Source organism: Myzus persicae, unplaced genomic scaffold (assembly GCF_001856785.1).
Source record: "Myzus persicae strain clone G006 unplaced genomic scaffold, MPER_G0061.0, whole genome shotgun sequence".
NCBI classification, from domain to species: Eukaryota; Metazoa; Arthropoda; class Insecta; order Hemiptera; family Aphididae; genus Myzus; species Myzus persicae.
This window is the reverse complement of record NW_019101363.1, coordinates 13,843-30,889: the sequence shown is the minus strand read 5'-3', so window position 1 is coordinate 30,889 and position 17,047 is coordinate 13,843. Positions and strand designations below refer to the sequence as shown.

Below are 17,047 nucleotides of genomic sequence, written 5' to 3'. Positions count from 1 at the left end.
GACCAGATCGATCATTGATCAAGGTAAATAAATACCAAAACGCGATAAACGTATACAATTTAATATTATAATATTTATATGCATTTGAAAATACGGTGGATTTTATAGTTTTTATCATAATATAATATAAAGTTACCAGCGTATAACGCACATGAATATTATGCTCCATCGGCTCGTTAGGACTTCGATTTCTTGAAACCAATTAAAAAAATATACCTACGTCATAATTGAATTACATAACATATACTCTCTAGGTCTAGATTCAATCGTCTTCATCCCACGCGATGTAATTTTTTTCGACCTAAGTCCGTTATTGTTTTAATCGTCTGCGGATGTATTTAAATATTAAAGTGATCCGTGAGCATAATGATTTTCGGCGTTCGTCTTCCATTCGATGTTAGAAAATAATATTATCATAATAGCACGTCGCTTTAACAGTTGAGCACTCATTATAATGAAAATAATGACAATGCGACGTCGATAAGTGTCGATAAAAATAATAATAATAATAATATAATCTGTTGCTAAAATTATTACGATGCAGCTGCAACTGCCGACGACTTGTTGACTTTTATACCTTAAATCATCATTATTCTGTAAAAACACGTCTTATATAATTTCAACATATTATAGTTAATAAGAGAGAGTCTGTTCGCGGTGTAACCTAATTATTAGAAAAACCCTATTGTGTTAAATTCCAATATAATATTGTAATATCAACAAAATATTATTCTTAAACGTCAGGTGTTTTTACGGCTTAACAAAATATATTATAATAATATTCTACTGTATGGATTTCTGAAAGGTAACACGCATTTTCGAAATACACGACTAAACCGCCGAAACTAAACTCCATTGTTTTTAAAACGTAATTATCACCGACTTACACCTATTGAATATTGTGTTTGTGTTACCGCGTTTACGTCGTGTAAACATTAAAAAAATGATATTACAATATAGGTAACTCCGATGTAAGTTAAACTCATTCGTTTAATTTATATTTAATTTTCATTAACTTAAGTATTATTGTGAAACGTACCTATATATTGTTTATTATAATACAGTTCGTTGATTTAGTATTTATTGTGTTTGATGATAGTATTACAAAGTGCATTACAGTCTTCATATAATTAATCACTCATCAGTGATTATTTTTTAAAACGTCTGTTTATAGGTATGACTAAAATATTATATTCACACTCTTGTTGTTTAATATGAAAATAAAAAAGTACTCCAATTTAACAATAACACCAACTTCAATGATACACTTGGCAAGTTTATCATCTATAAGTGCTTCTACACAGCTGATCAATATGAAAATAGTTATTTTTTAGGTTATGAGTGAGCTAATAAGGTACAAAACAGATGCCTATTATTACTATTGTTTTAGAGACTAATTACTACTATGGGCATTATATATTTCTTTTTAAACTTTTTTTCTTGTTTTTATCTTGGATGAACTTACTATATTTCTTGATTACATTTTTTGTATTAGCAAGCTTATGCTAAGTACCAGGTTGATATAAAAATATATTTTCTAATAAGAAGTGTGTATTATTTATCATATTTTGAACTTTTTAATACATTTTGAAAGTTTATCTAACTTTCTACATCAAACTTATAAGCATAAAAAATATCGTAGATATAGGATGAATTACAATTAAACTTACTTAAATACACTGTGTCGTATAAATTAATATAATATTATTTTTAATAAAAATGTATAAACCCATATGGCCATATACGGACAAATTGTAAATGTGATTAACAATAATTGGTTTAAAGTTTTAAACTAATAACTATTATTTATCAATATTTTTCTAACATACTTCTCAATATAATATTTTTAAACAATAATAATATTTCTGTCAGTTAATCTGGTACGCTACCCATTTTTAAACATGGCGCAAACATTGAGATCTGAAAATTATTAATTATATGTGTATCAGTTTTGGTGACGCATGATAAATAATAATAATTAAAATAATAATGTTTTAAAGATTTTTAGATATTTTGTTAATGATTTTAAATATCAAACTATAAGCATTTAACTATTCAGATTTTCTATGGTATTAAACTATTCGGTAAATAGCTGCCTAGTAAGATTATTAGGTATAAACTTAAAAATACAATGTTTTTAAATTTAATATCTGTGTTACTTTTAATTGATTCTAATAAGACATCCAAAAAATATAATGTGGTTTACTTTAACTGAACTGGTATGGTAAACAAACCAAAAATTGTTTACGAAACTTTTAAATTGTTTATGTCAATTTATTACACTTCATTAAAATTATATTAAAATTAGTGTGCCAAATTTAACGGTGTAGATCGTCAATATTTTTTATTACTGACAAAACAAAATAGGAAATCGTATTGAACCGTCTGCGAATAAAAAAAAATATACGAAAACATAAAAAAGTCAAGTGCAAAACCTTTGGGATCAGTAATAAATAATGCATTCTATTGGATCGAGATTCAAGAATATACGTATATCTCATCCCACCATTTTACATTTTTGTATTATTTATAAACATTTAACATTTAAATGTCATTCAATTTTCACATGTTATTTTCAAATTTAATTTTTATAATTTAATAAAAATTACATTTAAATAATTAACAAAAGTAGTATACTAATATTAAATATGATACGCATACGAAACAATATTATTGGAGCATTTTTTTAACGTTTTATTTGAACGCAATAAGTTTCTTATATTACATAATGTTATCTATTTTAATAACAAATAATACATATTAAACATATCATTATATTAATAATTGTACTTGTGAGTATAGTTAAGACAATTGAATAACATTATTATAATGGGAGTGCGTATACATTTTCCTTTTATAATTTTGATTATAAAATAACCGACAAGACGAAATAGCTTATCATTTTAATCGTTCTTCAAGTTTTTAATGTTTACTACCTATCTTATTTTATAAAATTAATCGTACATAAGGAAAAACCTGAACCTCGTAATTGCCATAATTTATAAGTTTTCCCCTTAAAATATATAGTACCGAACAGGTAGCTTTAATCTGCATGTAATCGTTTGAAAAAAAAAAAACACGAAGCATAATTTTTTTTTTTTTTAGTGCCCATTTCATGGAGGGAAATAGTTAGCATTATCATAGGGAGATAGTGTGGTTTTCATGAGTTTAAAAACATCAATAATAATTAAAATTACCTGTGGTTTTTTCATCTCCGCGAATTTCGTATATTTTTGTATGACTTTTTCTTCGTCAGGCGTTGGTTCGATGTTTGAATACACGATGTCGTCAACCATATCTTGTAAATCTTCAGGTAAAAACCTGAAATCCGTAGTTCAATACATGTTATATCGAATTCCGTTTTTATCATATTTTGAGAGAAAAAAAAACACTAAAAACAAAATAGCCATTTTCACATCAGGTTTCCATAAAACTTAACGAATAGAATACATATTGCGTTTATATTATATTTTGTGGTACGTATTTTTAGAACTATAAAACAAATATATTTTCACATATTTAATACAAATTGCATATTATTATATTGACTTTCCACCGTTAGTGAAATGGCTGTATTTACTTTATTAATGGCAGAGCGTAAAAGTCATAATCTGGAATCGTAAAAACTCGTTCATTTCGTAATATTCCTTCGATTATCATTGCGCAAGCATCTTCAATTGGTAATTCTGGAAGTCTAATCAGTAAAATGTATTAATTATTATAAATGCATTTGACGCAAACGATAAAATCTTACTAGATCACATAGGTACCTTAATATTCGTCTTTTTGATTTGTCCGGACAGTTTGCGATAAAATATGGACAAACCGTTGTGGTAATTACGTCAGATTTCATTAATCTAAGTTCTTTAGTTAAACTTTCCATCATACCTGTCACAAAAAAAACGAGTACTAACAAGTCAAGAGTACAAGAAAAAAACAGAAATATCAAAATATACAAATATATATATATTTTAATTTCAGACATTATAAAAAATCATTCAAAAATATTTATTACCGCCTTCAATTTTAATTTTTTAAATCGCATAGTTTGTTTTAGTTATTCTCATCGAGCCACTCGATCTGATTGTTTTTCAATCATTAGATATGTGCGATATTTATGGCCTGTCTTAAAATACTGCTTTAAGACGAAAAGAACGCACGTGCTTACCGTTTAAAGCTGATTTTGTCGCAGAATAAGTGAAAAGTAAAGGCAGTCCTTTCAATGACGTCATCGACGATATTGTTACGATATGGCCACTGTTCCTTTCCAACATCGATGGAAGTATTTCCCTGATTACCTGTGAAAACAGCACCAAAGTTAACGGTGAGCGTGTGCGGGGTTTCCACACGTTCTGATGTTCAGTAAACAAAACGATAGGTGATATTTGTTTTCCGTTCAAGATTTTATTTTTCCCGCAAACAATAATCTTTCCATGGCGTTCTGAATAAACAATTTTTCGTAACTCGCCGGTCAAGAGAAACAAAAAGTTAAGCGAGCGCAGTCAAACGCACGTCATTGCGTTGTACAGAGCACAGGTTCTGAAACTCATTTTATCCACCACCCACTTTGAGAATCAATAATATTCTAGAGCCCCCAAAAATGTCTAAACTCACCGTCTCTAGACTGAGAGGTGTATTCAAGAAGGACGTGTGGGTCAGATGGCCCCCATTGGCCTTTTTTTAAAATTTTATAAAACAGTGTTCTAGAAGTGTTAGACCGCGTTACAAGGAAATATAAAAAAAAAATATCTGGGATTTTTGTTAACGTTTATTTCGTCACATCCAGCAGATGGCACACTATTACACTAATGACTAATTAACATTAATTCTCCGGGTTTTATACCAACCCCCCGGAGGCTACCGAAGCCGACGGAGGGAGCGGCGCTATAGCCCACTTTTAGAAAGACTGGTAAAGAGTAGTGCGCCTAACCGTAGAAGTAACGTGCTGTAATATAGTAAAACCATAGAGGTGCGTACCCAAATTTGGCCCAGTAAGTTCGTGTTGACTATTTCCGATATGACGTCGTCGGCTTCCGGATTGGTGAACAATGTCGTCTCGACCACGGCGGCATTGTTAACGAGAATGTCCACGGGACCCATTTGATCTCTCACGGCCGCGTGCATCATCATTACCTGCTCCTTGTCGGTAATATTCACTTTAAATCCCACCGCTTGGCCACCTTCCGCCTTGATCCGATCGACCGTTTCATTATTGCCCACTTCGTCTTTATCAACGCACACAATTTTCGCCCCCAACCTGTGAAATTGTATGGCCAGTTCACGGCCGTTTCCCCGGGCGGTCCCTGTAATCTAGAACGTAAATTATAGGCACCGCTGCTCGGTATTATTTCTGAATACATTTATAGTAATATTATTATAACATCGTCCCAAACGATATAATATGTAGTAGGTACGTAGTATCATTATTAAACGAAATAACAAGAAATTAACCACTAAGCTTGTTGTTTAGTAGAGACAACGAAAAGAGTATATTATTATAAAACTCTAAACATTTTTCTCTTGTAGTATGTTTTTATTTTTATTTTCTTATTAAAATTAAGAAACCAAACGTTGCGAATTGTTTGCTATTATTATGACACATTTATTATGTTAGAATAGTATTTCTTGAATAAAAATAATAACTGCTGTTTTGAATATTATATACTTATGATATAAAAATATAAAATAAATGGACGAATCCCACTTATGGCTGAGGTGGGTGTCCTACGTTATGATTTTTGTAAAATGAAAAAAATCATCACTTTCAACAAATTATTCTGGAGTACTTTGGTTTTAAATAAGCAGGCATAAGCTACTTAATTTCTTAAAAGATTCTTTGTAGTTTTTTCTTTATACAAAAAAAATAAATCAAATGAAAAAATTACTTTTTGATAGTTTCACACAGACTCGATTTTTAATAAACAGTTATTACTATTTTAAAATGTAAAATTCATCATTGTAAAACAAATATTTTTTACGTTTATCTGAATCTAAAGTCGATTATTGAAAATTACACATAATATGCACACACTTGGGTTTAGCTAGTTATTTCATTTTTGGAACCAAGTGTACATATTAAAATAATATAACAACTGTTATTAGATTTGTTTTTTTATTAATTAAAAATATTCTATATTTTCCGTTTGGATTTAAAAATCGGAAGCTGTTAAAACTCACAAATAATTTTTGCAATGGTGGTGATCTGTATATTTTGTGCATTGAAATGTGATATTGATTATATTTACATACCAAAATTAATTTTCCTTCGACATTTTTCGGCTCTGGTGGAAAATAAACATACGAAATCGTTGATCCAATAATTTTTGGAATGCCGCATAGTACAACTAACAGCATTTCAAAGACAAACTTAATTGGTTCCGAAGGTATATCGTACTCATTAAAAAAAATACTTAAAAATGTTAAAACAAAACCCATTTTTATTCAGTTTAAAGTATCAAATAAATTGAGGCAAATTCACTACATTCAATCTGTAATACTACAACTGAGATAATGAGACTAAACAAAAACTGAATGTTGTCACTTGTGTCACGTTGTTAGTGTTCGGTTGGAAAAAATGAATAAAAACGACAGTAAACATATAACTTGCAATTAAAACGTAAAGTTTAAAGTTTTGTGTTTTTTTTGCAAAAGTTTCAACCAGAAATATATCCCTTTTTATGATAGTTAAAAACTTATTGAAATATTTTATTTTTATTGTTTGTAGTTTTTACTTATTTCAATTTCACAGCACAAAATGTATAATTTAAAATGAACACAGTGAACACTATGTTAACGTTTCGAAACAGTAAAATTAATATTCTGACACCAAATTGTTACTTCTCATCATACATATTATATAGCACGTTAGTATCATATTATGGTAGCTTAAATTTATTCTTAAGTTATTCACAAAACTTATTTGTGCGTGTCAACAATCATTGAACATATAATTATTATCATACTGTTAGCTGACGAAAATTAAATAGTGGGTCTACCGTGTTTTTTTTCTAGTGTCTGTCATCACATCTGGGTCAGAAAAATAATTATTAATTACGATTTGCAATTTTGTAAGTAGCTTCTAATAAATTTATTTAGTACTTTGTGAGGCCGAAAATAGAACATTTTCAAAAAAAAACGTAATATGTTAAACGGCGATATTTATGTGGCATTAGTATTCGATAGAAGAACTTGACTTTTTCACAGTAATATTATTAATGATACTAACGATTTATAAGCATGCAGTTATTTTACAAAATATTTGTACTCTTTTGGTCAATTTACTGACGTTTAAAATTTTACATTTATGTCGAAGAAAAAATGTCTGAGAGTTAACTATATGGGAAAATATGTAACAAAATATTTTTCATAAGTTTTAACTATAGAAATTAAAAAATGTCGAAAATACAGTCACAACTTTTTTTTATAAGCGTTTAGTGTTCTAATTTTGATGCAATTCATTAAAAATGTTAAGCATAAAGCTACAACAATATAAACAAATTTATTATAAACACCGTTAGAAATGTATGCGTATACACCATCTCCTGCCTAAATCGATTTATTTTACAATTGTTTTATCATTTAATACATGGTACACTTGGTGCGAATGGCGGCGAATGTCCCCTCTGACATTTTAAAAATGTCCTACTTCTCCAAAAACTGTCGTGGGGGGGGGGGGAATTTCCGGGGGGAAATTGTCCGGTTACCACTTGGTGCATACTTTACTTTACTGCTAGCACATTGGTTTTAGTTAACTTTTAATTTTCTAAATTTAAAAATTATTTATTTTCTTATGGAGTTATGAATATGAGATTGAACTTACTTATGTTTGCCCATGTAATTCTTTTATGAAGCTTTTCTAATTTTCCAACTGTAATGATAATATAGGTAATACGAAAAAAATTGTAATTTTAGTTGTAAAATCAATAATAGAAAGTTAAATATTATTCAGTTTATGAATTGATGAATATCATAATATTATTAGAGACAATCCCTAAATACATTTTGAATATTTATTTACAATTGATGCTTGTTGATATTTTTGTTAAATATCACTGAAATAGATATTAATTATAACTATAGTGATATATTTTTTATTACAACAATAATCAAGTATAAGTTTAACTTAATAGGTGACTTGGAGGTATTGTCAGCTGGACCACCACCTGGTACATTTTTAATTAGACACTCTTTATTTTAGTCTCATTTTGTCGTGGTAACTACTAGTAATGTAACAAAATATTAAATACACAGGTGTTTTATAGTTTGAATATTCTATTTAATTAAAACTCTGCAACAATATTATTGTTTAAATTTTAGATATTATAGAATATCATATATAATACCACAAATATTACAACAGTTTATGTTTAAATAAATAAGGTACCAGAGAAAATTCTAAATTATTTTCATCAACTACGTTTATTCTTATCTTTTGGTGAACATAAATAATGTGTTTTTATTCAATAGTTTAAAAATATAAGCAATAAAAATATGTTTTGGGGAGCACCTAGTGCCTTTCCGTTTTACCAATAATATCACAGTTTTTGAAACAGTTTAATATTTGAAATTCATGGTCTTTTTTTCATTTTTCCATTAAATATAATATTATAGTAGTTAGATTTTGAAAACTTTGCTCGTTTTATCAGCTGTCAATTAAATCACCATTTAACCTGATCTAGAACTAATCTAGATTATAATTTAAACTTTGGTAAAATATAATCGGTTATGTCAATGCAATTTATCAGTTTTTCACAGCTATATAACTTATTTACAACTGTCAAGCAAAATTTTAAACTTTATTATCATTATAAGAATGTTAATATTTGATGTGATACCTACATCAAATTAATATTTCTTAAAAAATATTTTAACAATGGAAAACTCTTTGGTGTCAATTTTATTTAAATAATTTATTTACAGTCACAAGTCGGAAAATAATATAATATGTATGGACTTAAACGAAATCTCAAAATAGACTTTATGTAGGTAGGTAATTAATTATCGAAATGAAAACTCGTTCGAATAAACAATAGCTGTGTAGAATCGACTGTAGTCGGAGTCGATTCTATTTGATTTCAATTATAACTGAAACATTGAACTTTTGGGTAGTATAATGAAATACACTATGTACAGTAACAGAGATGTATAGGTTTATTGTTTTTATTTTTTTAACATTAATTTGTGATCGTTATCAATCTATTTCATTTATAAGTTCTTGAACTAAATGGTTCAAATGTGATCTACAATTTGACATGACGGTACGCATAACTTACAATTTACGTGCATGTTGGTTAATTAGGTACCGTATTAGTAGCTTTTCAGCATAATAGTATAATTTTAAATTATTTGAATATAACTTATTGATTGTATATTATTGTATATAATAGTACCTATTAATTGAGATTGTGTAATTTACGTCAGTAATATTTCAATTTATTTAATTTTTAGAATTTTGCACAGTTTGAAGTATACATATATTACAATATGTAATATTTTAGTTTTTCTAGGTTGTAATGACTTTTGTTATCTAATGAATATCGCATTATGAGCTACGGATTAGACTACCGGGCCTCAAAACGAGAGTTTCAATGGGACCCTAGAATTCTTGTTTTTCGAGAAATAAAATAAATAGTAATAATATTTTTTTTTGTAATTTACTTATAAAGTTGAAACCTCGATAACAGAGCCATTGGCTTGTATTACACACTTAAATTACTTAAACTAAATCTTATAATTTAATATCTTTCATAAATAATACACTTAGTTACATTTAATGTTCATATTAGGTACGAAATTTTTTTTTCTATATTCGAGTTATTAAAGTCGATAAATATAAAATAACTGCATGGTCAGAAAAAATGTATTTGTCCTTATTTTTCTCAAGTTCTGTTATAAACATGTCTATACATAATCACCATCATAATAATTAATGTGCAATAATAATAAATATAAACAATAAAAGTATAAATAAGTAACGGCAAAACAATTTCACCAATACCAGTGAAAAACACCAATTATCTACGTTTATTAAAATTGTAAATACTACATTTTAAAGATAATTGTTTTACAATTATATCCAAAACCAATTGCATAAAATATTATCTCTGACATAATACCATCATAATGTAGTAAATAATATTATTACTGTTATACATTTTAAATTCTTAAAAAAGCATGATACTACAACCAAAGTTTGTAACTTCACATTTTACGTACCTATTTGCTTATAGTTTCATAAAAATAAACAAAAATGTTTGCTCTTAACCAGTGCTGTAAATTGTAATAGCAATTATAACTAGAATAATACAGTTATAATATAATAAATTACAATAATTACAAAGACTTAGTTTCTCTCTGATATTTCTTCAATGTATCGTAGTCACTTTTACAGTAGTTATAAGAAGCTCCAAATAGTTTTTGCATCTGATATTGGGATTTGCTCGGTAAAATTCTGAAGTAAATAACACAAATATTGTTACGATATTGTTCTTAAGTTATTTGTTTATTTTTGTCATAGATTAGGCAATGTTAGTGTCTTATAACAAAAATTATTATTGAAAGTGAAAATTATTTAATTGAATTTAAAATTATTACTTGTAAAACATAATTGCCAGAAACAAATATCCAGGTATTGTAAACATTTTTTTGTTTTTCAATATTCCATCCACCGTGCTATCACATATTACTTTAAGAGGAATAACTGGAAAGCTTAAGAAAAAACATTTTCAATATTTAAAATAAATAAAATAAAAGTAATATATTTTATGCAACTATTATAATAGGTGTCTGTATAATCTCAACATTTATCATCTTTGTACGATGAAGATATAGATAAGGGTATAAGTAAAATGGTTTGAATGTTTAAATATTAAAAGTAGTGAATAGATCTTGTGTCAAATAAAAACAAAATAAATAAAAGTTAGGAGTTCATTACATTATTATTGGATAGTTTTATAAGATTAATGTTATGTGTGATGTCAATGGTTTAAGCTAATTAATTTATATCAAACTATATTAATATGAAATAAATCAATAAAAGTAGTTCTGATAACCTTAAGTAAAATAGTACAATATATAATATTTAATTGTGTAAAAACCTGATACTAATATTCTTCGTAATTTCTTCATTTGAATCCATGAAGTATGGACACACCGTAGTTAGGACAACCTTTGAATTTAGCATATTTAGTTCTTGGTCTAAAGCTTCCATCATACCTTCAATAAATGGTTGTTAAAAGTAAAAATCAAATTTTATGTTTTTAATATATTTTATGAGAATATTTATGAAAAACAACATACAAAAAGTATTTAAGTCCATGATATACAATAAGAAATTAATTCAAAAGGTTTGTATAAAAACTACATACTATGTAGTTATTTTAACAGTGAACACTAAATAATCATACCTAGCCACAAAAATAATAAAGATTTAAAAAAACATTTTTCACATAATTTCAAGTCATAACAAAACCGAATCGTTGAAAAATTATATTTCTATTGTTTTTTTTAAGTGTTTACTTTTTTGAATGATAGCACACATTTTTAGTTTCATATTCCGAAATTAAAATTATTTTTACTAGTACAACCCTTTGATTTTGAATTAATAAACGAGTAAGTAATTAATTGATTAAAAGCATTTAAGTTGGGTTTAGCGACATCTTTGGCACCTACAAAATGATGACTTTCAAAATGTATTCTGTCATTGAGAATCCAAAAAAAACTTGAAAATGTATAGAGATATAATATTTCCGAAAACGCTAATACTTTTCAAGATAATGCATGTTTACTGTAAAGGTTGGGGTAGGTTAGGTTTTACTAACTACACAGTAAAAATTATAATGCACTTTAACGTTTTTATTTGCTTTAAATTATTACATATTGGCCGTAATGTTTAATCAATATTAATGCCATGTCGGTGCATTGTTTGTTAAGTCTCTATGGTCTATGTAAAACATGGACAACATCCATTTGTCCAAATATTATCTAAAAACATTTTAATATATATTTGAATCAACAAATAAAAATTAAATATTGAATCAAGTGTTAAAAAAATACTAGATCGATATGTCAAACCTTCAAAAATATTATTCTCCACAATTTTCGAAGCAGCTGATTTTGATCTAAGATACCTTATAAAGTTATAAATCATAAAAAAACCATTTTATACGAACGCGTCAAGTCTACACTGTGTGAGGGTGTGAGAGTAAACAAATAGTGCACAGTCATTCTCTTAAAAATCATTTAAAATAAGAAATTATTATAGTTGGACATTTTTTATACCGTTCCTCGTGTTTATTTTAAGTCGTAAAAGTAAAGAGATTAAAAAAAAAATCTAGTTAAGTTTATAAAAAAATAATTCACCTGTAACGCCCCACTTCGAAGCAGTATATGCGGACAGCGAATGAGTTCCTACCATTGATATCAATGACGAAATTGATACAATGTGTCCACTATTTCTGTTCAACATCGATGGGAGTATCTCTTTATTCATCTAAACGAATAAAATACAAAATTTTATGGAAAAAATTGTCTATGTTAAAAACAATTGATGATCGACCGGAATACATTTAATTAAAGCCTGATATAAAAGTTTGGCCTCCAAATTCAGTTGTTGCTTACATACCCAAAACTGTCCCAGTACGTTGACGTCAATTATTTCTCGGACTAGTTCATCTGTTTTGGAATTTACGTAAATATTTGTCCTTACTACAGCTGCGTTGTTTACCAATATATCTACTGGACCTAAGTCATTTTTTACAGCTTCGTGCATCGATCTGATTTTTTCTCGATCGGTAATATCCAAAGTGAAAGCTCTGACTGTGCCACCCTCTCCACGGATCATTTCGGATGTCATTTCGTTACCCTCTTCGTCGATGTCAACGCATACGATCGATGCACCGAGTCTATGAAAAGCCAAAGAAAGTTCACGACCAAGGCCTCTAGCAGAGCCAGTTATCTGAATGTAAAAATGTGGAATAACCAATACGATTAAATTAGATTAAACTTATTAAACTTTTGAATATAATGAATTTATGATATTATTGTATTTTACCGATTCTATTTATTGGCATTAATATTGTTTACATTTAGAAATTAAATTAAATTTGAACGTTTTTAAACCACAAAGTAAACGATACATTATTATGTTGATTAATACCATGAAAATTTACGTTTATTTCTTATGATGGTTATAGAACGATAGTCAATTACTATATTAAGTACACATATTAACACCTCTAATGGATATTTGACACTCAACCAATAATATTTTTTTCTAATGTAAACTAATAGCTATTTTAAGTATTAAATTGAATCTATTTTTAGAATCTGAATGGAGATATAAATCTATTGATTTTACAATGATGAGTGTTTAAAAAAAAAAATTTTTTGTTTAAGACATCACATTTTGAGACAGTAAAAATGCTTTGAATTTCAACTTTAGCATCTTTTCTGGTAGAAAAATAAAATTAGTTATGCTAATTGGGTAGTCAAACAATTTCTAGGAGTTTTCAAAAGGATTGAGAAAAATAAATAAATGTTAATTTTTTTAACCAAAACCAGTTTCCAACAAAATCGATTTTGCTTAATGGTGTAACTCTTAAAAAGTAACCATAACTACATTACATTTTCAGCGAATGTTTATATTACAATTTTCTATACCTACACGGCTACACCATGACCCTTTAAATAAAAACTTATAAAAGTAGAAACTTTTTTAATGCCTTTAAATAGTTCAAAAATAGTCAAAATATTTTGTCTCTATTTGAGCAATTAATAGGCATAAGACAATTTTGATTTAAAATAGTTTTTATTTAACCATTGTCGATAAAAAAATGTTCACTCCGTCAAAAAACTTGAAAATGTAATTTTAGAAGGTTATATTATTACAGCTTATGCACTCAATGACATTACTTTTTTCGTCAAAAATTAATTTAACTTACTAAAATCTAATATTGAAATAAATTACAATAATATCGTAACATATTTACTTAGTATCTAATATAGGCTGGCTGGATCGTTTTTTGTATACAATGATTTTATATCATTGAATTCAAATTTAACATATCCGTTACAGTGACTTTTCTAGACAACTATCTATAATTGTACAATGGAGAAATACCCACTTGGATTTAGAATAATTATAATAATAATAATGGATAATGCTTACCAAAATGACTTTTCCACGGACATCTTTTCTTGTTTGCATTAAACATTTAATACCAGCCCATATATAATTTGGTAACAAAAGTACGAAGAATATGAATAACGACAAAAAAATTTTTACGGGATCTCGTGGAATCAAATAGCTTTTGGTGGCAATAGATTTTTCATAGTTGACATTTTCCATTTTGAAATATTAGAATATTATTGGATGTATGCAATTGTAGACAGTAGATGTTGTCATAAGAAAAGCTAAGTAGAAACAAAGATAATGTTCCTCTCAAACATTTAACAAAACTATCTACTGGTGTAGAATAAGTGAAACGCTATTGCTATATATATAACACGCAATTAATGCGACCTAAGTAAAAAAACAGTTATTATTTAAAATACAAGTGTAAGCTAAGTTTTAAATTTTCTTTTAATTTCCAATGAAAACTTTTCATGCTAAATCACGTCTTGTCTATCATTAGTACAACATACATTGTGTAAGTATAACACCAGAATTTATAAGGTTTATAATTATTTATATAATAATATATTGATTTTACTAGATGATGATGTAAAGACAGAAAATTAAAAAATGTGAACCATTATGATATTGGCAACCACAAAAACTATAATTAAATATTTCGATAAAATATATTTCGGTAACTAAATTGTAAGATATTAACTTTTTTAAGTAAAATAAATAAAAATCTTGTGTACAACAAAATATATCAGTAAGTAAAAATCATATCGTAGTGTTTTTATTATTAATAAAACAATTTTTTTTTTAGGCTTTAAACTTTAAAATATATATAAGAACACCTAAATCAAGAATTCAAAAAATAAAAACAAACTATATGTTTATAATTATTTTGCCAACACAAATTTTCATATTGCTGTTGAATTATTTGAATGAATTATTTATATAATATTGATTTAGTGTAATGTATACGCGAAAAAACTGTCATTGAAAAACATGATATTTATATGATGTATTTGTACTTTTTTAATGTTAAATTGAATTAGGTCCATGAGACAATTTTTGATTTGAGTAAGTATAAGAATTTATAAAAAGACTAAAACTTAATGTGTTTTTGATAATAGTATAAACATTCATAATAATATGACATTTTGTGATAAGTTTGAGAAAATGTAAACAACTTCGCTCAATTTTACGGATCAACCACGAAGCTTTAATTGAACTATTATTAAGTGTATAGGTAACTTATTTATTTATGAACCAAAATGTCGTTCACTCCATAAACTGTAAGCTAACCAACCTTCACCAGAAACCACTAAATTGATTTCTATTTGTTTTTGACCCTAGAATACTTACATAGTTATTATTAATTTATCAGTGTCCAAACAATCGTTAGTGTCAACGTCTAAAATTACTTAACGTTTTAATGATTAAAAATAACAATATTTCATATTTTTTTGTATTGAGGTGTAAAGTAATGCATTAATAATAAATAATTGTGACGAACGGTGGGGGCCAACCGAATGCCTCGCTCTTGTGACGTCACAATCTCTTAAATTATTTTCAAATAATGAGGAGGGTCAGTGGCAATGTTCACCAACTTGCTCGCAAAATGAAGAGATAACGGAATTCAAAACAAATAAATAATTAAGGAAAAAAGAGGTTAGTTGGCGTATCAAATATTCAATTTGAAAAAATAAAATAAAACCATTCAATCAGTCACTTATGTAACACAATTAGTATACACTTAATACAAGGGTATTGTTTCACGGTCTTAAACGCTTAATGAGTTCAGGGAGAGAGATGAGCAAATCGATTATTTTTACGGGGAAGGAGCTGGTCGTTGACAATGAAATGGGATAAAACTGTCCAAACTCGCGACTGCATCCATGACATCGTTAATTTATTGATATATACGTATCATAGATGGACAGGCGTAACTATTGAATGTTGTCTGGTTCCAAGGTGTCTTGACATATTACCAAGAACAATAAAATGGCTGGTCGTCAAACGAGATCAACGCCGGGTTATTAGCAATCACTTTATATGGTTGACTAGACATAATAATATTTTATGATGTCGAAACAATTATAATCATATTTATGTGAACAGTAACCGCACAGTCGTCGGTTTTAGAAGAAAAAACTATATGATGTCAACGACTTTGAGTATACAAATGATTAACTATTTAATTTATTAAACACTAACTTATTAATTGAGATTCATTTTGCAATCATACTGAGTACAAAATTAGAGTGGGTTTAATGAGTTCGCGAGAGTAACGCACCGAGAAATCAAATAAGGGAACAAAATTGTGTAGGTCGGATCAAGCATGTACGACGGAGAATAACAATGGAAACTTCAATATTTGAAATACCGAATTTGTGGTGATGGCCATTAGGGAGAGTGCAAATGAAATGTTCGGTTTAATAAAGTTGTATAGGAATCGTAATGGAAATGATCAAAACGTTCTCAGTGTGGGAAACATTTTTATCTGACAGCTGATGTTACTTGTACAAAGAAACGGATTTTAGGAACACTTATAAATTACGATATTTTAAGAATAATTGTAGAATTCGAAATCGTTTTTGTCGGTACATCGATTTAACTTTATAAGCAAGTAGGTATATATGAGTGGTACCCAATCGACTATAGACTATTGTTTTGTAATACATAATATTTAAAAAATGTGCTGTTTGATTTAAAAAAAAAAAAAGTTAAATACAAACGGTGGTTGAACTAATTATGCAACTTTCCGTTGGCATATCTTCCAATGAACTACAACTCCTTATGTCGATTTATCTCAGCACAAAATAAACTTGAACAACAGTCTAAATAATCATAACGATATTACAATTGTATTTAAAATTGCCATAACCACTTAATATCCGACAAATGATATTCATAATATTAAATCCT

At 27.7% G+C, this 17,047-nt stretch overlaps 2 protein-coding genes across 2 annotated transcripts; both read right to left on the bottom strand.

The window, feature by feature from the left end:
* Positions 1–1,687: 1,687 nt before the first annotated feature.
* LOC111028825 (17-beta-hydroxysteroid dehydrogenase 13-like) lies at positions 1,688–6,830 on the bottom strand. The gene is made up of 7 exons (XM_022307586.1): positions 6,250–6,830; positions 4,978–5,310; positions 4,169–4,298; positions 3,771–3,888; positions 3,581–3,694; positions 3,198–3,321; positions 1,688–1,920 (listed from the first exon to the last, which is right to left on the bottom strand). The coding sequence occupies exons 1-7, from the start codon at positions 6,433–6,435 to the stop codon at positions 1,873–1,875; spliced, it is 1,053 nt and encodes a 350-aa protein (XP_022163278.1). The 5' UTR covers positions 6,436–6,830; the 3' UTR covers positions 1,688–1,872.
* Positions 6,831–9,841: 3,011 nt separating this feature from the next.
* On the bottom strand, positions 9,842–14,516 carry LOC111028823 (17-beta-hydroxysteroid dehydrogenase 13-like). The gene is made up of 6 exons (XM_022307584.1): positions 14,168–14,516; positions 12,623–12,955; positions 12,361–12,490; positions 11,097–11,214; positions 10,594–10,707; positions 9,842–10,450 (listed from the first exon to the last, which is right to left on the bottom strand). The coding sequence occupies exons 1-6, from the start codon at positions 14,345–14,347 to the stop codon at positions 10,333–10,335; spliced, it is 993 nt and encodes a 330-aa protein (XP_022163276.1). The 5' UTR covers positions 14,348–14,516; the 3' UTR covers positions 9,842–10,332.
* Between the last annotated feature and the right edge of the window lie 2,531 nt (positions 14,517–17,047).